General features: G+C 32.2%; 2 protein-coding genes and 1 long non-coding RNA gene across 3 annotated transcripts; 2 read left to right on the forward strand and 1 right to left on the reverse strand.

Annotated features, from left to right (window-relative positions):
- Positions 1-7,656: 7,656 nt before the first annotated feature.
- On the forward strand, positions 7,657-9,314 carry LOC125210885. Its single transcript, XR_007174413.1, has 3 exons — positions 7,657-7,881; positions 8,287-8,980; positions 9,053-9,314. It is a non-coding gene; the product is annotated as an uncharacterized LOC125210885 (long non-coding RNA).
- Positions 9,315-16,355: 7,041 nt separating this feature from the next.
- LOC125217031 (glutaredoxin-C5-like) lies at positions 16,356-16,881 on the forward strand. Its single transcript, XM_048118854.1, has one exon. It carries the CDS (start codon positions 16,379-16,381, stop codon positions 16,742-16,744), a length of 366 nt encoding a protein of 121 aa, XP_047974811.1. The 5' UTR covers positions 16,356-16,378; the 3' UTR covers positions 16,745-16,881.
- Positions 16,882-19,160: 2,279 nt separating this feature from the next.
- On the reverse strand, positions 19,161-23,997 carry LOC125208972 (protein MICRORCHIDIA 7-like). The gene is made up of 17 exons (XM_048108521.1): positions 23,870-23,997; positions 22,636-22,710; positions 22,513-22,547; positions 22,268-22,439; positions 22,021-22,105; positions 21,851-21,926; positions 21,526-21,654; positions 21,354-21,452; positions 21,186-21,287; positions 20,928-21,092; positions 20,709-20,856; positions 20,513-20,624; positions 20,151-20,433; positions 19,943-20,064; positions 19,799-19,862; positions 19,570-19,692; positions 19,161-19,392 (listed from the first exon to the last, which is right to left on the reverse strand). Exons 2-17 carry the CDS (start codon positions 22,703-22,705, stop codon positions 19,327-19,329), a joined length of 1,851 nt encoding a protein of 616 aa, XP_047964478.1. The 5' UTR covers positions 22,706-22,710; positions 23,870-23,997; the 3' UTR covers positions 19,161-19,326.
- Between the last annotated feature and the right edge of the window lie 2,243 nt (positions 23,998-26,240).

Below are 26,240 nucleotides of genomic sequence, written 5' to 3' on the forward strand. Positions count from 1 at the left end.
TTAAAAAATAATAAAGAAATGTGCTACAACGTAGGCTTAAGAGAAAGGAACACAGTTCATCTACAATTCATTTTCCCGCAAAAAAGAGCAGATTTGATATTTATAAAAAGTGGCAAAAAACCGTCCTTTTATATAAGAGTGATGCTAAACAACAACATTATGGTTAACCACACAAGGTTAAATTGGTAAATTATAGTGTTAAATAATAAATTAAATATAAGTCATAGTTAGTGGAGGAATTAAAATTACATATGTGTCCTCTGCCTTGTTTTTTGTTTTTAACTTCCCTCCATTTCATTTTTCTCTGAAAGCAAATCAACTATGTTCAAATTTTGAATTAAAGGTGCATGACGTATTTAATACTCTAAATTGGAAATCTATTATCTATCATCTATCATAATCTAAAGTGACAGTTTGATGAAAAGTCAGTTTTATCCTTTTTGGCGGGAATCATCACAAAATTTGGCAAAATCTTGGCTTAAAATTTATGATCTTATTGTAAAGTCCAGTTGATTAAAAGTAAAGCTTATAGTATCAGTTTTCTTTGTATGTATCGAGACCTGTGTGGGGGTAGGATGCAGCCTATGTGTTCTATACTTGCATAGGCTTTTGAAAGAAAATACTACTCATATTATACTATTACACAATATATATATTCTATTCTTCCAGAATATCTTCACAGCTCTTCCCAATGCAATTAATCCCTTAAAAAAATATTAATAATATGTTAGTACTCATACTTAAAACCTATAATGTATACATTTGAAATTATGAATGAAATTGTACCTATATATCCTCTCACTAAACTCTCTCAACCCAAAAATCATTCACAGAACATATAGAAATAGTTCGAATTTTCTTCTTCTTAATTTATCTATTCTCACTTAAATCACTGCTCATTTATTGTTTATCTATTCTTCTATGAATCTGCAGTCTTTTTTCCCTAATGTATTTCTTTCAGTTTCTTATTTCCTTTATCACTAATTTTTTTGTTTTAGTTTCATATTATCCCTTTAAATGTTACATTATGTTTTTATAAGTTTCTAAACTACTTAGCACAACACTATGAAGGTAGTTTTCCCCTGTATTTTCATTGCTGTGATGCACCTCATCTGTGAAATCTTGAGTGCTATCTCTCATTCATATTTTGGATCACAAATTTCCCTACAACTAATGAATGAAATTATTTGTTCCTGTTTCGGGAACCCAATAGCTTATTCTTTTAAAGTGATTGGTTGATTCTCAAAAAAGGCACTGACCTCATTTTACTTTTGTTCAATGATTTGCCTTTTTTGACCATTTTTGCAATCTATTGGGAAATTTCCTGCAAAAGTGGCTGTTAGTTTAAATACTCAGACTTTTTTTAAATTAGTCACTGATTTTTTAATATTTCTTTTCAATAGAAGAAAGCGCGTATCAAAAAACAATGGCACCACAAGTTGCAGGACAATCTTCACCTAAAGTTACAACTTACCATCAATGTCTGTTGCATCCGTTTTATGAATACAATTCTGGAGACAACAATGATAGCACTTTGGAAGTATTTTCCCATGATAGGTGGTATGTTTACCAAAAAGAAAAAGAAATATAGAAAGATCATAATATATATTTTTTCTATTTACTAATTTTATTTTTTTGTTTATAGGGCACCGGACTTCAAACTTCTTAAAAAACATGAAAAAAATTGGTTCACAAATATAGGCTCATAGATATTCCAAGCATGCATCATTGTATTCAAAAGCACATGAATCAAAAAAGAAATTATTTGTTTTCAGAATTTGCTTATGTTTCTACAAACTGTCATATTGAACCACATGAATCATGAAAAAAGAAAATATTTGTTTTCAAAATTTTCATGCTTCCAAACAGCCATATTGACAAAAAAATGACAACATTATCACAGTTATTAGAAAAGATGGCATACATAATTATTTTGGGTAATTTCTGTTACCTTGATTTAAACCTTTAATTTTTAGTCTTTTTGCACTCAGAAAACACTGCAGAATATGACTGTAAAGTTTATATGTTAATTAAAATTCAGATTATAGTTTATTTTCGTTTAAAATATAATTGCAGTTTATTATTTTAATCAATAGTTAAGAATATGATCTATTTTGGGACAAAAATGACCACAAATTTCTAAAGATGTCAAGCATGGTCATATATATTGAAGCTTGCATGAATGCATTTAACAGCACATGATTCGGAAATTAAATTTTATTTTTCAGAATTTGATGCATGCTTAAAAACAAATACACCCATATTGACACCAAATCACATTATCACAGATATTAGCATGTAGAAAAATTGATTTCTCTAGAGTTTTGAAAGGGATTTCGATTACCTTTTCGCTGTTGAAGTTCGTCGCTTATTGCGCGTTCCCACCGTAAGCTCCACTGACGTCGCATCGGCGCTTTCCGGAGAGAGGGAGACATCCACACTGGCGACGGATTTGTGAGGGCGGATCAGATAGATCTGAAGACACTCGACGAGCAGCTCCACCGGCATCTCATCCACACAGAGAGAGATGATGAGGTTGAACAAGAAATGAGAAATGGGCAGCGGCGACGTCTGGAATACGGCGGCGGCATCTCGGCGTGGAGGTGGCCACCGTAAATGAAGAAAGATTGAGATGGTAGGTGAGGAGAGAGATTGAGCTGCAATAACCGAGAAGTCACCCACCACATTTTATTTTTTCTTATTTCTAATTTTAAAATGGACTTTTAAATTTTATTTCTTTACTTTTATTATTCCATACTAAATCGTGTAAAAATTCGTTGATTATTTCTTGAAAATTTTCTAAATTTAGTTCTATAATTTAATATTCCTTCTGTCTCACGTTATGAGTTACATTTTGTGTGAACACAAGTTTTAAGAATTGTAAAAAATAGTGAGTTGAAAAAATAAATGAAATGTGACTCTTATTTAGGAACGAATTAAAATAGCAAAATGTGACTTTTATTTCGGTACGGTAGGAGTATTTCAACCATACTATTGATATTAGTATATTTTTATTTTCATTTAAACTATTTAAATTATATTTTTTTCAAAGGAAAATAATCTTTCCAGTTGATAGAACAAAATTTTATGTAATGTTATTTCGAGCGTTCATTAGTGAAATTAAAATAGAAGTAAATGTGTACTCCCTCCATCCCACATTTGTAGTAACATTTAGTTATGGCACGGGTTTTAAGGAATTGGTGGAGTGTGTAATTAATGAAGTGAGAGGTGGAGTGTGTAATAAATGAAGTGAGTTGGTGGAGTGAGATGATGAAGTGTGTAATAAATGAAGTGAGATGATGGAGTGTGTAATAAATTAAGTGAGTCGGTGGGTCCCTTTTTGACTTTTTTTGGTTTTTATTTTTGTTTTGATTTATTTTAATGTAGATAATGGCATTTGGGTGTAATTTTAGTGAATAATGGGATAAAATTTTATGTGCAAATATGGTAAATTCTAAATGTTACTCCAAATGTGGGACGGCTAATGCAATGGGCCTGTTTTTATTTGATCTATTTATATATTCTAACATTGTTTTAAGTTAATAATTTTGCTATTGTTATTAATTATTATAATAAATTATTTATAATATTTCTTACTCCCTCCGTCCCAGTTTTATAGTCACATTTTTCCATAAAAGTCTGTCCCAGATTTATAATCACATTTAGAATTTTTCATATTTGGACATAAAATTTTACCCCATTATTCACTAAAATTACACCCAAATGTCATTATCAACATAAAAATAAACCAAAACAAAAATAAAAAACCAAAAAGGTCAACAAGGGACCCACCTTCAACCAACTCACTTAATTTATTACACACTCTTTCATCTCACTCATTTATTACACACTCCACCATCTCACTCTTCCATCTCACTTCATTAATTACACATTCCACCAATTCCTTAAAACTCGTGCCCTAACTAAATGTGACTATAAATGTGGGACGGAGGGAGTATTTGAATTACAAATTATTAATTTAAATATATTTCGTTGTCTTTGATCCTACTAATTAATCGGCATAATTCATATATTGTGAATATTAATTTCCATTCGTCGAAACTCATACTCTTTCATCCTTATTTACACATATTTCCTTTGCCATTTATTTTATTTTATTTTACTCCACTCATATTATAAATTAAAGTTGTATAAAATCGTTTGTCGAATGTAAAAAATGTTTAATTTACAGTGAGTTAGGTGTTTATAATATTGTGAATACTTATTGTAATTAACACATATTCTTAAACATAGTACATTATTATATTTTTATTGTCCGCTTTTTTAAAATTTACTTTACTTTATAATTTATCCTCATTATTGGAATATCTTATGTCCCGTGCATAGCACGGGTGTTAACACTAGTTGAATCAAATTCAAAGTGCAGTCACACGATTAATTGAGTTTCTTTTGAAATATCTAATTAATTAATGTTACTATTTAGCTAGGTTAGTCATTTAGAAGGCATATTAGTAGATAAATTATTTGTGATATGCCATCTCTTATACACTGCGAAATTATTTTCTGCATGAGCTCACGACTTTTCGACAAGACTTTCCTCTTTTAATAATTACTTATTTTAGTATACAAAAAATGTGAACTTAAATTATTAAATTACAAAATGTTTTTATAAATGAAAAATAGTATGTAATTATACTGTTCAATTTGAAAAATAAATTTTTAATCAAATACTATATAGTAAACCCCAACTAAAGAAAATTGATCAATTATAAGCTATGCAAAATCTAATACTAATATTACTTAAATACTTCCTTATTTAAAGTTATTTATTTTGAAAAGATAATTAGTTGAATTTATTTTGACATGACCAATTTAATGTTATTTAATTATTAGGCGAGTATTTTTATATAAAATAAAACAAACAATACTAAATGTGCGTCAAACGAAAGCGATGCTCGCATAATGTATATAGCATATAATTTTCCTAGAGAAACAAAGTATTTGGTTTTATAATTTACAAATTTAAAATTTATTCAATACAATAGTTCAATAGTTGGAGTGAATAATTATATATCCACAATTTAGTGTTTACTACCATATGTCTAACTTAATTATGTATCGTGATTTTTTTAGTCAACTTGTCGAATATACAAAGAAGTCACTTAACGAAAATCAAATACTAGTCGGTAAATTTACTAATAACTTAAATATATATATTTTATTATGGTCAATTTTATAATTTATAATTTTAAGAGCTATTAAATCTAAAATGATTGGATGTGAATGACTATTCACAATTTATAGTAGTTAACTAGTTCTCCTAATGTTCCAAGAAGGTTGAGTCACTTCTTTTCTATACTCGTTTTGAAAAAATTGTAACAAATAATTAAAGTGGATAAATAATAAAGTAAAAGCGAGAATAATGTAGAGAAGATTCGTATCTAATTTATTATCGTTTTAATTTACTATTTATCCACTTTAACTATTTATTATGATTTTTTCAAAACTAATGCGAAAAAAAGAAGTGATTCAATTTTCTTGCGACATATGGAGTACTATTTATTCACAATATTCATAAAAATTAAAGCTTGCTTTATTATTATTATATTAATTTATTTGAAATCATAGAGTAAACGAGCAAATCGAGTTTTAATTTTTATGAATTTATAAAATTAAAAATTTCAATAATATTTTTTAATATATTATAATCAAACTATATATATAAATCGAAACAAACAATACTAAACGTGCAAGGAATGATATGTTACATATCTTAAGTGAGCAACACTCTCGTTTCATGTATCACTCTCCTTTGATGACTAGTAGTAGCACGACTATAGTTTCATGCTACTATTATCCACTAATCGACAATAATCCTGTATGTTTCCTTTTGTACTCGACATCAAGACTTAAATTATAAAGTCAACAACATATAGTGTATATAATTAATTTATTAATATTACTATTCAACTAATTTATTAACATTGTCTAGTAACATCTTGTGTACTCGATATATTGAGTCAAAATCACGGAATATAATTACTCTATACTATATATTTATTAGTTAATAATAATATATTAAAAATAGTTAATTACATCCAACTTTTTATTAGTATTAGTTCTTAAAATTATAAAATCAACCACATTTATATATACCTAAGTTATTAGTTCCGACTATTTGATTTTTATTAAGTGATTTCCTTATCTACAACTGCATATGTTTACTTAAAAATAACAAATCATAATTAATCATACATGATAGTATATAAAAAAAAAATTGTGAATAATTATTTGTATCCAATTATTTAATTATAAAGTAATTTTAAAATCACAAATATAAAATTGACCACTTATAAACATACTTAGGGAAGAGATAATGATTAATACTCATATTTCCTTACTATAAAAATAAGTAAATCAAAAGTTCAAAAATATTCACATAATATATTTTTGGATAATTAATGAAAAAAGAACAAACTAACGAATTAAAAAAAAAAAAGATAACACAAAAGAAAAATACTTAATCATTATAACTATATTACCTTATTATCTAATTCACATTTCAATTAATAAAATATTTAATTATTTTATTATTATTTTTCATAGGCTAAGAAAAGGATTTTATTGTTACTGCATTAATGATTTATACCTCACCGAAATTTAGTTTAAAATATATAGTACTTCTTAATAAAGTTGTAAATTTTTTCAAAATTAAATACTATCATAATTAATATATAATTTAAAGTAATGATATTTACTGAATATGCTAGTGTAAAATACTAGGGTAAACAAATTATAGACTAAGATACACTAGTCATTAATTAGATTATATTCTAATGATAGAACTAAATTAAAGAGTAGTATTATGAAAATAAATATATATATTTAAAATTATTTTTTCACTGGGAATAAATATGGGCCGTAACTGTTTGTGTGGAGAGAACAATGAAATGGGAGAGAGAGAATAAATATTGATAGTTGAGTTTTGGAGAGAAGGAAATGGAAGAAAAGTAGAAAACTGAATAAACCAGGAAGTGGTAGTGAGGGAAAAACACAAAAATTAGGCGCCGCTAGAAGGGAAAGAAGGGGCGGCATTTTTACTACAAAGGAAAAAAAAGTAACTTAAGTTTGTTATTAAACCGGAAGTAATAAATAAACCGGTTTATTTTTTAATTAAACCAGTTTATGGTTGTACATAATGTGGTTGTCTAGCTTTTTCCTTTATATAATGCTAGATGATAGATGATACATTGTAGATGATAGATGATACGCATTAAAAAATACAATATGATAATAGAAATAAACAAACCAAAATACAAATGAAGGGTGAACTAAAAAGCAAGACAAGATAAACATTAATACATATTTAATTGTTTGTGCCAAATTTAATCCAAATACGCATGCTTAGGTTTGAAGAAAAATCAAAGTTTCGTAAATACTCCGAATTTGAAAAAAATTGAAAATTTGAATATTCTAATAATTGTTGATAATTTTGGAAAACAAGGAGAAGTTTGCGCATAATTTGGACCCATGAAATCAAATTTATACATATCTAACCTATTTGGCCCGAAAACCATGTTGACTTCATATTTATTTATTCTTAAATCGTTTTATAAAAGATGTGTGGAAAAGTGAATCGACAATAAACATGATTGATGGCTCTGCGTCCTAAGCGTCGTCATCATCATCATCAATTTACCAGAGCATTTAACATCAGAATAAATAACTAGTAACATCAATCTAAACAATAGTGTATCAAATCCGGCCGCTTATTTGTGTATTGATATCTAAATCAATAGCAGTAACCAAAACATCATCTCACCCAAACTCTTGATTGCAACGATTAAGGTGAAGACTATGGAGAGAGAGAGAGTCGTACGAGAAAGGGTGGACGCAATCAACCAGAGGAAGATTATCCTGGTAATTGGCTTTGGTTATGGTTGATTAAGTCATCTAATAGTGTTTTTGTTATAAAATTCTTATGAACCTTGATGCACTTAGCAAAACATTCATCGACCTAGTTACTTTGCTACATTCAGAATAATTGTTGAATCACACCCTTTAAATTGTGTGTTGTGCATTACATATATAATTGTTGAATGTTTGACTAATTACAAAACTTTAGATGAATATTGTTTATTATTGGATGAAGTAGTATTTATTTTAGGACAAACATTGATATGGTAATTAGTTGTTGATGTGAATGAATAAAGTGCAAGCATTGATGGTAATTGTGTTATAATTGACACAACTTGTTATTCAAATTGCCTTTCTTCATTGGATCAAGGATGCTATTGATATGAACTAATGATTTATATTTGACAGTTGCAGGAGAATATTGAAACCAAGCCAACCAAAAAGGCACGAAAAGGGTGAAGTAAGGATAGCAGCAGAGAGTTTATACAGATGATGTCCAATCTGTTGAAGAGATGGGCTTTGGTGCCTTGCTTCACTACAAAGTACAAAGTGGATGCTTTGCCTACCAAATTAGCCCGGACGATATTGGAGAATTTCGATAGCGATACTTGTGGCGTAAAATACCTGCATTGTATATTGTATTTAACCGACGAAGACGTGCAGATGACTTTTGGTCTTCCCAAAGGAAATGAGAGAATCGAGAGGAATACCCGTCAGCCCGTGAACTAGCAAATGCAGGCAACACAACCCCTTAAGATGATGCGGACAGAATACCTCATACACAGCTCTTTTTATTTTATAGGAGCATCCGCATCGTGTCTCCATGTTTCTTACCCATGCTCGTTTTCTGACACTTTTTTTTATTAGGCTGCTGAGTGATACCCGGGGGGAGATCTTTTCAGGAAGCTCTTCCTAATCGTCCTCGACACTATCTTCCTTAATCCACCTGGAGACGCTTACTGCCACACTCAGATTATAAAAACAATTCAAGACTTTCCGAATGTTAGGGACTATAATTGGTGTGGGTACGTGCTAGACATGATACAAACTGTGGTCCGATAATCCGAGGAAAGCATTCTCTGGCCCGCTCTCCTTTCTCGTTGTAAGTGTTTGTTGTAATTCATATTATGTGAATTTATGTCCATTTGGCTGACTAATTTTTTATATAATGCAGCTTTGCTACGTGGACAGGATCATGCTCAAGAGACGCCTGGTAACACGTACATTCCCAACGATTAAGGGGTGGACAATACAGCTCCTATACAAACGACAGAAGATGGAGTTTGAGCCAGGGCCGTTTGGAAGAGGAAAGGAAGAGCCCACGCTTGATCCGAGGAATTAGTTAGGCGAAGAAGCCTTTCAAGCAGTTGCAACTTGCAACAGCTTTGTTGGAGATGAACGAGAAAAGTCCAAGTGGTAACCCAAGAGTTATGGAATACCGACTCAAATAAATTTAAAATAAATTCGTATAATATGATACTACAACATAAGAATTACAATATTTGTTTTTATTTTAATTTTGCATTTTACGGACTCAAATTAAATGTTGATCAAATTACGTTTATGTATTTTGACAAACAACTGAGAAGCCAATAAATTGAAAGCCAAAAACAGAAGACATAACTACAATTTTATTTTGAAATTTTAAAAACTTTGATTGGTTGTATATTCACTATTTATTGAACATGTAAACAATGAATAACAACAAATTGTATTGATATAAGGAATAAGGAAAACCATTGAATTAATGGATGAAAATAAATTTTTTTTGCTTGTAACAGAAAAATACTTAAAACTAGAAATGAAAAGCTATACTAAATTGAAATGAAATGAAATCAAAATTGATAATAACCAAACATATTTTATTATGAAGTGTCGACATGATATTCATATTAACAATTGGGAAATGCTATGTTTCCCAATTGTTCACTATTTAATTTTTGAAGCATAAAACATCAAGTTATTCCTTTTTGAAAACATCATGTAATTTAAGGATTAATTGTTATCTTAATAGCTAGCCCAGTAATTAAATTGAAATGTGTTTGGTTAACTCATCGGCATAAGTAGGGATGTCAATTCAACCCGAAATCCGTGGGCCGGCTCGAATAACCCGGTAATATGAGCGGGTTAGGGCTATAATTTTTTACCCGAATACAAAACGGGCTAAACGGGTTGGCCTGAATGGGTTGGAGGGTTAAACGGGTTGGCCTGAGCGGGTTGCGGGTCGGCCCGATGGGTTGTGAGTTTTAATTATAAAATAAAGTTTTAGGAGTTTTTTATATTTTTGAATCCCCAATCTTCATTCTACACAATCATTAGTCTTATTCAATCTTAATTCTACACTTTTCCACTCGATCCCACGATATCAGCTTTCAATTTCCATCTCAACTCATTATTGCACCGTCCCATCATCTGCCACTAGTGTCTTACCACCACCAAAGCCAATCAAGACAAAATTAAGAACTAACTCATCAAAATCTTAATCTATTTATCATTTTAATAATGATTCATATAAGATATGATTTTTAATTTCCATAAAGAATTAGTTACAAACAATGCCATAATAATGACACGAACACATACTTTAATTTATATTGTAGTTGATCGAGATGAAAGACTTCTTTTCAAGTACTCCCTTCGTCCCATGTTACTTGCACTTTTACTTTTCGGCACGTTACAAACTCCTTACATTATTTATAGTTTAAGTTAGAATTAATGCATTTAATTAATATGTTAGTTTAAGTTAAGAGGTCCTTTATTAAGTGACGTCTCATTACACTTAAAATTCTAATTTAATTACACAAAAAAATCAATCTCAAATTTACGGCCTAAAATGAAAAGTGCGAGTAGTATGGGACGGAGGGAGTATTATTGAAGAAAACTATGGAAAATTGAAGATTTTATATGATTATATACTAAAAGAAAAAAGTATCTCAAATTTAAAATCATTTTATAGAAGAAAATTTTGATATGAGAGATTATTTTCGAAAGCTTTTAGGCCCGAATAGCCCGATGGGTTAGGGTTAGGGTTGAAAATTTATGATCCGAAAAATCCATAACCCGAATGACCCGCACCACCCAAATAGCCCGGCAACCCGAGTGGACTGGCCCGAACCCGAACGGGTTAGCCCGATTGACATCTCTAGGCATAAGGATAAGCAAATAATGGGCCTTGCTGTTCATTGTGTGTTACAAACCACAACAATATTAGTTTTGGCCCAACAAGAAATACATTTATGCTAAACAAACCAATCTAGGCCTTTTCGAAATGTATAAAAAATTGTCTTATATCTGACAGTAATTCGAAAATATGAGAGTGAATCTTTAGGATCTTAGACAAATCAACTTAGGCCTTTCAGCAATTGTCAATCCTCTGGTATGATAGTTTTGACCCAACTCTAATTCACTTCCATTTCGCCTGTCATCTAATGTAAGCGATGACAATCTTTCTAATTCACTTCCATTTCGCCTGTCATCTAATGTAAGCGACGACAATCTTACTGCCTCTTTCTTTCGACACTATCGACAATATTTTTCACTATGTTCGACTCCACAACTTTCGTTTGGTGGATCCTCTGTTAGGCCATTCACAGCAGGGCCTTCACAAGTGTTGTCCTAGGGAACATGAAACAAGGTGTTACTGCACTCGCACACACACTCACACTATCTGCAGAAGGCGACTGGATCCCTCCTTGAATTAATTCTGCACTGCGAAGTTGATCAGGAATTATGTCGAGATGGTTTAAAAGGACACGGCAATGATGTCCAACTCCGAATGCCAACATCAAGCTCCTCAAGAAAAAAATTGGAAATTAGGTTTTGTTTTTATTAAAAAGGTAATTTAGTTATTAATTCGCTTATGTAATGTAGGTATTCAATTATGAAAATTTTAAACATTTTATTTTGAATTTATAAATATCAAAATTTCAATAAGTATAGTACTATTAGGATTCAATTGATGATACGTGATGTGACAATTGAAAAATATTGTAAGAATAATTGAATATGCATAAAGGATCGGATGAACATGCATGACATGATAAACCAAGAACAGAGAATGAAAATATTCTGTATCGAGTCCAAAACTTTTTATCAATTTCAGTCAACCCCCCAAATAGATGCATGCATCACTGTCTCAAAAGAGGTAAAAAAGGCAAAAAAACGGAAAAGTTGGGGAGACAACAAAGTTATGGAAGCTTAGTTTCATGTCGGATTCCACCGCTTCCGTACTGTCTCCGCCGCCACGCCGTCGCCAACTCAGTGCACGCGCGCCTTGGAATTGCCAACTTTGTCCCTGCATTGGGGGGGCCAAACTGCAAAGCTACAAATCCGTATATCTTTTTTTTCTGCCCCTCAAAACTTTTCATATTATTTTTCTGGACCCCTTTTATTAAGTCTGGACTACGCCCACGTGCGTCACTGCTCCCTAATTCAATATGATGACGTCATGCAGGTCCACGAACATGCCTTCCTTTTTCGTTTCCTCTCATTTAAGAATTTTGAAATAAAATGTAAATCGATGTTTATTGGAGTTATTTATTTAAAAGTTGGCTGTGTGTAATTTGTTTTATGTTATAAATTCAGTTAACTCATATTAGCTGCTCCCTCCTTCCGTTAGAGTATCCACGTTGGTGCCTCGTCCGTCCATGCCAGAGGCAGGGACACCGCTCATCCGCCAATGCAGCTTGTCCGTCTTAGGGCGGTGCTCTTAGCTAAGAGCACGTCCGTGCCGCTGAGCAGCTCGACGTGGCGGGCTGTGATTGGCCAACGACTTAGCTATTGGAAATTCTTTTTTTTTTATTCTTTTTTTTTAAAATTCGAATTTAGTTTAAAAAAATATTTTTAAATAAAAAAAATATTTTCTCACTTCCCAATAAATTATATCCGATTTCTACACACTTTTAATTATTTTTTAATTTTTCTCCAAAATTCACTTTTAATTGTATTTTAGGATTTTATTTATGTAAATTTTATTTTTTAGGATTTTAATTATGTAACTTTTATTTTTTTAATGTATTTTTATATTGTAGAAATGTTTTTAGTAATTGAATTATTTAAATTGAATAATAGAATGGTAGGACCTTTGAGCTTGTCCTTGCGGAAGAGCACGGATGTGAGTGTTGTGCTCTTGTCTAAGGACAAGGAGTAAAAGTGGGTCTGGGCCCACCTCCGTACTCTTATTTAAGAGCACGGATGAGGATGCTCTTATACTCACTCATTGGAGTCATTTTTTTTACACGTAATTTAAGAAAAATTATATTAAATATAAAAAATTATGAAAAGATAAAGTACGAGATAGAAAAATATAGAAAGATAGAGGAAAAAACAAAGTATAATACTAATTAATAAGAGATAATAAATGTGTTGACTTTTGCTAGAAAATGAAGTGACTGTTATAATGGAACGTACCAAAATGAAAAAATAACTATATTACTGTTGAACGGAGGGAGTGAATGATAAGTGCATTTTTTTTGGTACGATATTTAAGAAAAATTGATATTTAAAGATTTAGGCTTAGAGTAAAATAAGAGAAAAAAAAAAGTAGAAGAGTGAAGAGAAAATAAATGTTTCAGAGACTAAAGTATGAGATAGGAAATGTACTACTCCCTCCGTCCTATCATAGATGATATACTTGGAGATTAACACGAGATATTAAGAGATGTTGTTTTGTACGTTAAATGGAGAGAGAAAATAGTATATTTATATTAATGTGAGAGAGAGTTAAAAAAAAACGTAACATCTTTTATTAGACAAATTAAAATTAGACAAATTAAAAAGTAAAATGTGACAAACTACAAAACAAATTAAACTCAATTGATATTATGTGCGTATTTACAATTTTGAACATTCTAAAACTCCCTTGTAGAAGAAACAATATTCCAAAATTCAAAAATCAGAAATATTTTACCGAATTTAAGATCATATCTAACTAATTATTTTTCACTTGTCATTTCGACTAGTTGGTGTTTTGCCTCTATCTATAACTCTAATTATGTACGATAGAAAATTGATTGAAATATCTGTTTAATTGATCATTTTAATAGGAAAGTGATTTTATATTAATTGACGACTAGTCATTATTAAATTCTTTATGGACCGAAATATTATTACACGGTTGGCATGAGTCATGAGAAACAGTGCTGTTTCCATATATTGCATCAACACTGAATCTGCAATGAAAAAATATTGCCCATTTGTAGGGTTTTTTTTCGTTATCCGCAATTAATATATGAACCCCAATATTGATCAAATATCCACCCCAATAATGTAGAGGGTCGCATAACTTTATTTTTTCCTTTATATGATGTCACTACAGTTGTTGGACTTTAAATATACACAATAAATAAGTTCTTGGAATTTTGTTCACAAGTACTGGATTTCGATTTCGAATGAAAAGGCTTATATTCGTTAGATGAGAATATTGACTTATTGAGTACACAAGCCATGTTCTATTTTTATTTTATATAGTAGGAGTATGTTTTAATTTCTATTTACCTAAAAAAATGTGTTACTAGGTCCCATATTTGAGTAAGGCTCTCATCTAAGTGGATCATGGTCTATTAAAATAAGGGCATACTGTCGGAAAAAAAAACATACAGTTTAGTCAAATTTAGGTTTGTTCTGCAATTTTAAACATCAGTTAAAAAAATTATGAAGACTGACTTTTATTTCATGATATTTTTTTTGGTTAAATTGTTTGAAACCTGAGTAATCATGCGTGGATGTCAGCAGTGACGAATTTAAATGATGTCGTCTATTCATAAAGAAAACGACGTTGTTTGGTTGAAAAATATCACTAATATGTTACACATTTGATCAGAGTTACATTCAGAATCAACCAAAAATTATCCAAATTTCATGGATTTTTAAACAATTTTCAACTAAAATAATACTACCAACTCAAAGATATAATTTAAACAATTTTCCACTAAAGGTTTGATATGGAAAAACATTGTTGCTTTAACAAAATATGTCAGTAAGTTGCTCTCTTTATTAATAGCAATTAATTGAGAAAACGGCGATTTATTACGTCATACTATATTGCTCCAAATTTAAATTGCATAAGTATTTTTTTGAAGTAGCTGCATAATAAATTATTAAAGAACACACTATCTATGTCATCACTAGCAAATTAATGCAAAGTCCTAATAAAAATAATTCAATATACAGCCAGACTCTTCTCAATCGATATGTTAGTTTATTTGTTAAACATTACGGTGCACCTAATTTTCAATATAATTATACACTGCATAATGTAATTTAATTTTAATTTGTAATATCATAGAAAACATGCGTCGAATTGATAGATATATAATACTACATGAACTTTTAGGTTACTAATTAAAAATTCCCCAATATACATACTAGCTGTAAAAATAATTTAGCCAAATTAAATAAAAGTGGACTGCCCACATCATAAACAATAGCTAATTATTTTGTCCAGTATACGTTGTCTCCAAAGAGGGGATTTAATGTAGTTGGGATATTGAGCATTAACTAACGCACTTAAAGACCGTTGGATAAAAACATGGGTGTTGGCATAGCCCATTATTCACTAAAAGAACTACTTACAGTCTTACACTAATAAATCCCCCACACTCACGACAATTACTCCCTCCGTCTGCAATTAGGAGTCCCGGTCACTTTTGCACACCTATTTTATAAAAATGATAAAAAAATAGTTAACATGGAGAAATGGTAAAGTAAAAAAGAGAATAATATTGAGAAGACTCTTGTCAACATTATTCTCCCTCTTACTTTACCATTTCTCCACTTTAACTACTTTTTATAATTTATATAAAACGGGTACGCAAAATTGACTGGGACTTCTAATCGCGGACGGACTGAGTACATAATTCTACTACATATTAGTATATTCTAGTTTATAATTAACATTATTATTATTATTATTTATTACTATTATTATTATAATTATTACTCACCTACTATAACCCCTAATTGAATGATACGCCAATGAACAAATCCATTCTCTCATGCCAGATGCACATTAAATTTGGTAAAAGCAATTGGGTCATAATAATCGTATACTTAGAGCATCTATAGTGGCTTTAGGTCCGCCACTCTCTCTCCCTGCAACGTCAGCAGCATTAAAAATTCACCTGACACATCAGATTTAGGCCAGCCGCAATAAAAATAATTCAAAAACAACTATATTTACGGAATAAAATTTACGATTAAATTACGGAATAAAATTTATGACACATATATGGGAGTGTGGACGCTCTTATATAGGCGTTTTTGTCAGTCATTCAGTTTCAATAACCCAAATTTGATAAAATGATGCAACTGAAAATTTAATTTATTTATCATTAAAATTTTATAATAAATAGAATATCCTTGTAGCTATAGTGTTGGTACACACACGTGGAGACATGAAAAGACAAAAGTAGCCCTCTCCCCCAACCTCTATATAAACAGTCCTCATGAGTATCCTGGGACTAAATCACTCTCTAGAATTAATCATATAATAGTAGGCATCATGAAAATGCAGTACCAATCAGATTCGAGCAATTCCTCCTCCTCCTCTGAAGCTCTGGAGAGGGTGGTGTGGCTGGCGTCGGGCAGCGCGGTGGTGATATTCAGCATGAGCACGTGCTGCATGTGCCACGCCGTCAAGCGCCTCTTCTGCGGGATGGGCGTCAGCCCCACCGTCTACGAGCTCGACCACCATCCCATGGCCCGGGGCATCCAGGCCGCGCTCTCGCACCTCCTCGGCGCCGCCGCCGCCGTGCCGGTGGTTTTCGTCGGCGGCAAACTCGTCGGGACGATGGATAGCGTCATGGCGGCCCACATTGGCGGCGCTTTGGTGCCGCTGCTCAAGGAAGCCGGCGCGCTCTGGCTTTGAATTACTTTTCTTGCGTTGGGGAATTGATTTTGTAGTGCCAAGGAAAAGGGGCTCAAATCGGATTGGTTGTAGCAATTATGTGGGGAGTGTCCTTTGTATAGATGATGTGAAGCTTAATTATTTTCAATCTTCTTTTACATTTTCACTCTTGAATTTTTAGTATTTCTGTAATTTCTTTTGTTAATTTATTGAGCATGCATGCATGGAAGTCCAAAATTAACCAGAACTAAGATATTTGAATCAGTTCTAATTTTAAAACAGAGGAATTCACTGCTCAAAACCAGGGGAAATAAAATTAAGACAAACAAAATTATGAAATTTATTACTAACAAATTGTAGTAATATTATTTGTGGATATAATTTTTTATGCACGTATCATTTTAAAATAATTAGAAACATAATATAACGTGCAATATATACTAATTGAGAGTTTGAGACGGTAGTTTGCATTCACTATATATGAAAAGGGTTGTGCTGGTTCGAATTTAAATCTGCAGCACATATAATCAAATGTAGACAAATATAAATATGGATTATAGATGTGAATGAGAGAGATATATAAGAATGAATAAATTAATGTGAATTATAGGGAGGGAAGGGCAAATAGAGTGAGATAGAGAGAGAGAAAGAAATTATACACAAATATAAGGCTAAATAAGAATTATTCAGATTCTCAACAGATCTAATTTAAAGAATGGGCTGAAATTAAATTTTCCGATATGATAATCATTATAAAAACTAATTCCATTAAATTGAAGCAAAGTTTTGCAGGGCATACTAAATTACAAATCCTAAAAAATTGGCATTCCTCAAACAGCATGGACATTTCAATTTTAAAAAAAAAAACTCACCTATCTAATGAGTTAGGACCCATTCTATAGTAACAATACTTAAAATAAAAATTCTATCCGTGCCAAACTCAAAGTTCATGCTCTTTGAAGACGAAGGGAGTAGATTTTTATAGAAAAAGCTAGATATTTAGAATATATAAGAGTTAAGTAGATAATTCTAGAATAGAAAGTGGATGCCTATAAATATGGGAGAGATGTACTATTTTGTATAACTTAATAAGTTTGAGAAATAAAGAGTTTCTTAGTTTCCCTACATCTCCTAAATCATTTCTTATATACTATTATCTCTCAAATATTTACTCCAAACTAAATTACTCCTCCAACGTACTCCCTCCGTCCCAATAAACATGCAACATTTGTTTTTCGGCACGGGATTTTATGTAGTGCTGTTTTGTGAGTAATGAAGAGAGAGTAAAGTAAGAGAGATGAAAAAGTAAAGAGAGTATTATTTCCATTTTTAGAAACGTTTCATTTTTAATGGGACAGACCAAAAAGGAAAACGTTTCATTTCTAATGGGGCAGAGGGAGTATATCTTGTATTCCAACATGATGCCAGAGTGACGAAACCGAAGTGTGTAAATATGATAGATGAAATGCTGACTGTGTTAGCTAATTTTAAAGTCAGTAACAACGATCAGATTTCCATCATGGTGCCAGAGTGATTCAAATGGAATCCAGTTCTGATTTCCACTCTTCAAAACGCAAATCTCGTTTGTTTAGGATAGATGGCATCTTCCCCGTTGCATGTTGCTCTCGTTCGTAGCTCCATTCCTCCCCCAAATTGTTATCATGTTCTGCAGCAAGATGTTCGGAATAAAAGAAATATCTGGCTGACTGCACAAACCATTAATAAATATAATTTCATTTGTGGACGGCGCGACTATTCATTCTATTAATTTGACATTGTGAATAAATTTAATAAAATAAATAACAACATCACGTAAGATTAAAAATACAAAAATTTATATACTAACACTATGTTGAAAAAACACACATACAAATAAAAAAAATACATATAAATATTATTCATGGTGTTCTAAAATTAGAATAATAAAACAATAATTTGTAAACAACCATAGCATTACAACAATAAGGACAACAATAAAATAGTAGTATAGTAGTATATAATGTGCGCAAAATGTATTTTAGTCTCTGTGTCTTTTTTTTCTTCCTTTTGTATTTTCTCTCTATTTTATTTCACACTCCTACTTTGGAACTTTTCGTTGATTTTTGCTATGCCTCCTCTATTTACCATCAACTCCGGTCCACTCTTAGACTATCACCATCTCTGGCATGATTCTCAGTCTACTTCCTCTGTCGCCCTTCACCACTTTAGTAGAATTATCGTCAACCGAAAGTTTAGTAGTAGTACGGAATGCTTTCACGTTTGACACATGAGATAACACTCTTTTTTCCACCACGGCCGTGACACTTTTGATTAATAGAATTGGTATTTATAGAACATTTGGTAGCTTTTGGTATTCTTCTCCATTCACATTCTTCTCTATTTAGTAAGCACAATTTAATTTATAATAAATTAAATCAACATTAAATTTTCTCACAAATTTTTATCACGAAAAACTGTTAGAATTGAATTCAATTGGATTACATTCCAATACAATTTACCATTTACGGAAAGGGGACTAATCTCTTCATAACAAAAAAAATTAATACTAGCTAGTTAACAACTCAATTACAAGAGGGTGAATGTTTTAACAATTTAAAGACTAATCAGCATCTTCCTTCCTCCAGTTTCTTCACTTTGTTAAGCAACGATTGAATAGTGTCAGAAGCATCCTGCATTAAAACAAAACAACATTAAAATTAATTAGTCGATAAATCTCAAAATATATTACTCTATCCATTCCACTTAAAAGTGGGGCATTTCCTTTCGGGCACGAATTTTTCTGCAGTGTTATTTTGTGAGTTAAGGAGAAACAGTAATGTTTCCATTTTGTGAATTAGAAGACGGACCTTTAATCTACTTCTCAAATTCTCCTCCTCCTCTTCTCGTCGGCTCCTTTCATCCGCGAAAGTAGTAACAAGCATTTCCTGTTCTTGATCCATTGTAGCAATCATCCTTTTTGTATTTTGAAGCTGAATCATTATAAACAAATCAAACAAAAAAAATTCATTATCATTCATTTGCCTACATAACCATCAAATTTCAATGGACACCAAACCAAGTAAACAAAGGGCTCACCTCATTTTGGAGTGACTTGCACTTCTCTCTCTCATTTTGCAACTCTTGCACCATAATATCCAAACTAGAAGAGAAAGGTTATTACATTCCCAATTAATACAACTATATATATGAGGAGATTTCTTAATATTTATGCATTTATACCTCTCTCTCAAGCCTTGATTCTCTTGCTTCAACTCAAAGACCATGTTCGAACTCGAGGAAAGGGCTGCTTCGTCTCCGCTTGAACTCAACGAGCATGATTGAACTCGAGGAAGGGGCTTGATCTATTTCAAAAAGGGATGAATTAACAACGCAAAAACATATGTACAAAACCTTAAAAAAAAAACAAAACATGATCCTACATTCCTACCTTAACATCATGTTGTGTTGATTGAGGCTGTTGGCGCGGAGTAGTAGTATTAGTAGTAGTAGCAGTAGCAGTAGTACTACATTGTGCCTTTCGATCCGAAAGTCCATTGGCAGATGGTCCATCTTCTCTTGCTCTTTTCGGGTTTGGCTGCATCTCACCATCGCCATCACTAGCCCTCTTTGCTGATCTTGGCTCGGCTTCAAAAGAGCCGGACTTATCAGGAGAAACGCTATTCTTGGAACTGCGCCTCGGGGCATAGCCAATGAGTTGACACTTTGTAGACCTAAAACATCATTCAAGTTAGTCTTCTTCATCTTCTTTACATCATCTTTGGTTGAAACAAAAATAACACATAATCAAACCAAAAATTCTTCTGAAAGTGGACTAGTCTGTTTTCAAGCCTTGAGAGTGCAACCGTGCGCTCAAATCCTTGCTTATCGTGTGCTGGTTCGATGAAATTCGCCTCCAAAACACCTTCAATCACATCATCATCAACAAACAAGTAATCAAGATTCAATCTTTCATAAACATATGACAAAAATAATGTGTTCATCATACCTATAACTCCCCTCCCATCACTACCAGCAGCATTCCAAACCCTCCAAAAGGGCTTAATGAGTCTGTTTTTATGATACACATTGAAGCCTTGAATATCAATATGGTGATGTGCATCTTTCACAAATCCAAGAGTCACCGTTGCCGACATCTGCGCAAGAAAACAAGATCAATTTCATTAGTATGTAGCTAGTCAAGTGATGAAGGAGCAGCATTCATTACATTGGGATCTCTTGAAGGAGGCGTGTCGGGGCGAGGGGCAGGCCTATAGACGAGGGACTCAGTCAGCATCAGATCAGAGATGATATCATGATGATCAACCTCCTTTCCTCGCAAGATCATGCGGAAGCCAGGTGGCAATCTACGGTACAGTATCGAGGCGTAGCTCTGCAAGAAGATCACCATGATCAAACCCTAACCCTAACCCTAACCCTGAAAACCCTAGATTTTGATTTTATCCTAATTAATGTAAGGACTTACTCTGAGAGAGTGGCGGTAAGTGAGGAAGTGGCTAGAGCTCGAGTACGTGTCCGCCATCTTGATCTTCTTCTCGTTTCTCTCGTCTCCCCGGAGTTGAATGTCCTGAAAAAGACAGTTCAAATACTAAACATAACATATCACAAGGGGGGGGGGAGGCTAGTTTTTTACATGTGGATCTGTGTCAAAATCGAGCTCGCGTGAGCCTAAGTCGTCGTCCCACAGATTATAGATCACAATGCGCGTTCCTTGCTCGCTCAAGAAATCGAACTACACACAAGAGTAATTAGCCAAACAGTTAGGAAATTTGAAGAAATTATGCACTAGTATATAATATAGGTACCTGTTGAAGAAGATCCCCCTCAGATTGATATGGAGACCACTCAATAATAGTCTCAAGGTTTCTGTCCCAACAATCGGGTGAAGATTTCACATATTGACTCCATACTTCTCCCTTCTTTTCGTAATCAATCTTAAAAACAAAATTCAGATCTCAAAATAGAAAACATATGTAATGTTTTGAATCAATCAAGCTGAATATATACAATGAACTAATTAATCTCTTCAACATTGTATCATTTTAGTATTTATATTTCCGCATTCAATTAAATTGGCATTTAGTACTATAGGAACTTGAAAGGAAACAAAAAAGGGAAAAAGTACAATACCATGGGAACAACAATGTCTTCTTTTCCGGTGCCACGCAAGAATGAGTAGGATAGCAAGCCAATGGTCTGCGTAGAGCTGCAACGGAAAAGCAACAAGTCCCACAACGTCAAAAAGAAGAAGACGACAAAGAAGCAGAAGAAGGAACTGTGTACATATATTATATACATACCTTCCACCGTACTTCCCTTGACAGCGCGAGAAGACAATGACATCAGCCCCAAGCCTCATTGTACTAGTCTTGAAACCATTTCCATCTGTTTAAGACAATATGTTATCTAAGCACAAGATGAAAACAATATTTTTGATATGATCATATGAAGGGTCTATTTGATTTCCTATTTTTATCAATAAAAAGGACCTTATATTATATGCCCAGACCATAATAACTATAAAATGTATATGTTGTGAGTACTTACATTGGCCGATTGTGCCCGAGATTTTGGTCTTGGCGGAATAGCCTAGGGACATGCATTGCCGCATCTTGTTAGGAGTCATGCCGCCGCCGTTGTCTTGCACCACCACCATTTTTGTCATGTCCTTCGTGTTCTCTGCTATGTCGACGTCGCAATAGGTGGCTCCATTGCAACTCTGTCACACACAAATAGGTCAAGCAGTTAAACCCTAAATGGAATTGTTGTAAGATTGAGAGAATGCAAATTACCTCATCTAAGGCATTGTCCAGAAGCTCTGCAAAAGCTGGAAGAAAACAATCAATCATTAAATTATTAGTTAGTGGAGTACTACTTGCTAAAATATAATCCAGTTATTGAAAATATTTTTTTACCTCCTAAAGCCCATTTATGGCTGGTTGCATTTGAATGCAAGAATTTTGGATGAACCCTCACATGATCCATTTCTTCTGCAAAATTAATAGAAAAGAGGGAACTTTAATTTACCATTCACTAATCTATCTAAAGCCAATTAATTAGAAGAAACAAAGGATATGAAGTTAACACTTGATAGAATTGAAATAGTCACTTAAGATTTAAAGAAGCACTTTTTAACATGACTTTTAATGAGAAATTGATAGGTAAAAAAAAGGAGAAAAGGTAGGTAAAGAGAAAAAGTGGGTAAAATAGTAGAGAGAACTTTCCATTTTTAGAAATGGAACTACTTTTTTTGGATATCCCAAAATAGCAAAATGAAACTATTTTTCGCGGTCTGAGAGAGTACTTAATTTTAGCAAAATATGAAAATTTACTAGTGCCCCAAAGTTTTCATCCTGCTAATAATCTAATGGATGGCGGATGAAGAATCAACTCCAAAGAGTTCACATGGGGCAATGGTAATGGCTGAATTTAATGAAATTTTCTAAATTTAATTGTTTTTCGACCGTTGTAGAATGAACCAAGGTCGAATTAAATGTAATTTTTTAACAAAATTTTCTAATTTTAACACTAGAATTTTTCGACCGATGTAGAACCAACCTCAACGTCAAATTTCATAGAATTTTCTAAGATAGAATGTGGAGTCGACAACAACTCATTTGGATGTAATGAAATTTCAATTTTAAAACTAAATTTTTCGACCGATGTAGAATGAACCTCAAGGTCGAATTTCATAGAATTTTCTACTATAGAATGTGGAGTCGACAACAACTCATTTGGATGTACTGAAATTTTCAACTTTAATACTAGAATTTTTCAACCATCGTAGAATGAAACCCAAGGCCGAATTTCATGGAATTTTCTAATGATGAATGTGGGATCGACGACAACTCATTAAGATATCTTAATGAAATATTCCAAATTTCCTAGAGTTTTCCGACCGTTGTACAATAAACCCCAGTGTCGAATTAAATGGAATTTTCCAATGATGAATGTGGGGTTGACGGCCAACGGTCCCCGGCCCCACATAGATCCATTGATTGAAAGCATCCCCTAAAAATCATCCCCATTGTGGTTTTTCACACAATTTAGATTTTTATCAAAAGATTTAAAGAAACTAATAAACTTGTTAAATACAAATCCACAAAACAAAACATGACAAATTTTTTTTTTAAAAAAAGGTTAACATACCATCATAAAGATTAGCCCCATTGCCGCCGCCCTCGTAGTCGCCGGCTTTCCAAAACTGCCTACAACTCGCCACCGGAGCAACCGCGGTAATCGGAGCCACCGTAGTGATCGGAGCAGCCGCAATCGCAACCACCTCCTTCGAATTAGACACATTCTCTTGCTTCACCATTCCATCAAACCGCCTCGTACCGGTGAAACCGAGCGGTCTGATCGGTTCGAGAAACCCGGGCGGCAAAACCGCCTCCATCCGCCGCTGCCTGAATTCGTCGGCGCCGGAACTGTAATCGCTGCTGTCGCTCAGAGAGATTGTTTCTTGCTTCATTGTAGAATTGAAGAGAGAGAGAGAGAGGAGGAGAATTTGGAGCGAAAGTAACGGTTTTTGAGAGGGAAAGTGGAGAAAGTGGGTTTGGTGTTGGGGTTTGGGGTTGCTTTTATAGGGCTTGGTGGATTTGATTTGGAAACTAAATCTATTAGGAATCTTTACCTAAATCAATTTATATATCAATTGGCACAACAAGAGATAGATACAAATTTTTCAAAATTGTTTCAAGTAAATATATGCAAATATTGATTATAGAGTTGGTTATTGGTATGCTTCAAATATTATGTAATACAATGTGGTGGTGAATAGATATGGAAAGTATGGAAAGATTTATATTAATCTTGGAAGGAATATGAGAAATTAAAATATTGTTATTTGTGAGAGTTAATCTTATTGTGTAGTTCAAAATATTTAGATATGGAAAGATTCATGCTAATCATGAAAGAAAATTGAAAAGGGTGTTATGAAAGGGAATGGGAGGGAATGATTATAGGAAGTAATTGGTTTTTTAAATTTTACATTCATTGTGGTGTATTAGTACATTTTGAGCAGTAGTAATCTCAAATCAAGAGTTCATATATTAAATTTGAAATTAGCGAATTTGTTTTGATTGAGTTCTAATTAATCTTAATTTTCAAAAGGTAAATTAAGATTAACTATGGTACCTTTTGCAAGTGTATCATATGAATAAAAATCTATGATAAAATTCTTGGTTATTTTGTATTTTTGTCATTTTATATAATACTCACTTAGTAATTGATGAGTAATGGTAAATTTGTTCAGAAGTCAGTAAAAAAAATATTTTATTTAAATGACAAATTTAATTGGAATTTTAGTTGTATGGGATAGTTGTGAAAAGTACTACAAAATTTGGTTAGATTTACTATTATTTGAAAGTCATGGGATTGGCCAAAAATTAACCAAAAATTATTACTCTACTAGAAACTGAATGTATTATAAGATCCTTTGCCTTCCTTTGCCTTAAATAAAATATTATACTACCATATGTTATTGTGAATCTTTATATACATGCATTTTTACTTAACCTTGTTGAGTAGTTCAAAATATATAATCACTTTATAATCATGTAGATATGGAAGGAATCATTTTATTCATGGTAGAAAAGTGAGAAGATAATTATGAAAGGGAATTGGTTTCATATTTATTTTGGAAGAATGTAAAATTAATTATCTGAATGACACTAGAAATTTTTTTTTTAAGGACAAAAAAATTTGAGATGCAATTATTTGCATTTGGAAATTGAAAAACAATCACAATTCGGGATGCAAAAGAAAGTGTTCCTAAGTTGAGGACAAATTATCTTAATTTTTCGCTTCTATTTGTATTCTCTTATTTGAATTGAGATACGACCAAAAAGGATATTTTATGAAGCGTTGATGGTATGATTAGAAACATAAATTAATGTCATTAATAGCATTAAAAATGTACATAGCCATTTTTTTTGTTTAAGTGGGAATTGGTTTTCAAATCTTGTGAATTTTACATGTGGTGCATTAATAATTTTGAGTGGTAGTAATCGAAATTAAGAATTAATACAATGCATTAAATTGCTAATTATTGGTTACTTAATAATTTGTGCGCAAGCGTTTTTGCTATATATGGGTAATTTGATGTGTGATTATTGGAAACTGAATATATTATAAGGCGCTGTTTGGTTGAGCTGACAGCCTTGACTGCATCCCTTCTTCTTTAATGTGTGATTGTTCTTTAATCCCTCCTTCCATATTTAAATTTTTTTGAAAGTTATGGGATTGGTTAAAAATTAACCAGAAATTATTATACTAGAAACTGAATGCATTATAAGATTCTTTGGCTTAAATGTACTACCATATGTTATTGTGAATCTTTGTATATATGGGGAGTGTTATATTACTAACTCATAACTTAATTGCTAACTACAATTAAATAATAGTCATTTGATATTCAAATTAAGGGTTTAGATCATTAATCCCCAAATGTCAATACGATCAACGAAAAACATCAATAAGGCCTTAATATTAATTCCAAAAAATATCAATAGGGGTATTA

Source organism: Salvia hispanica, chromosome 3, assembly GCF_023119035.1.
Source record: "Salvia hispanica cultivar TCC Black 2014 chromosome 3, UniMelb_Shisp_WGS_1.0, whole genome shotgun sequence".
Classification (NCBI taxonomy): Eukaryota; Viridiplantae; Streptophyta; class Magnoliopsida; order Lamiales; family Lamiaceae; genus Salvia; species Salvia hispanica.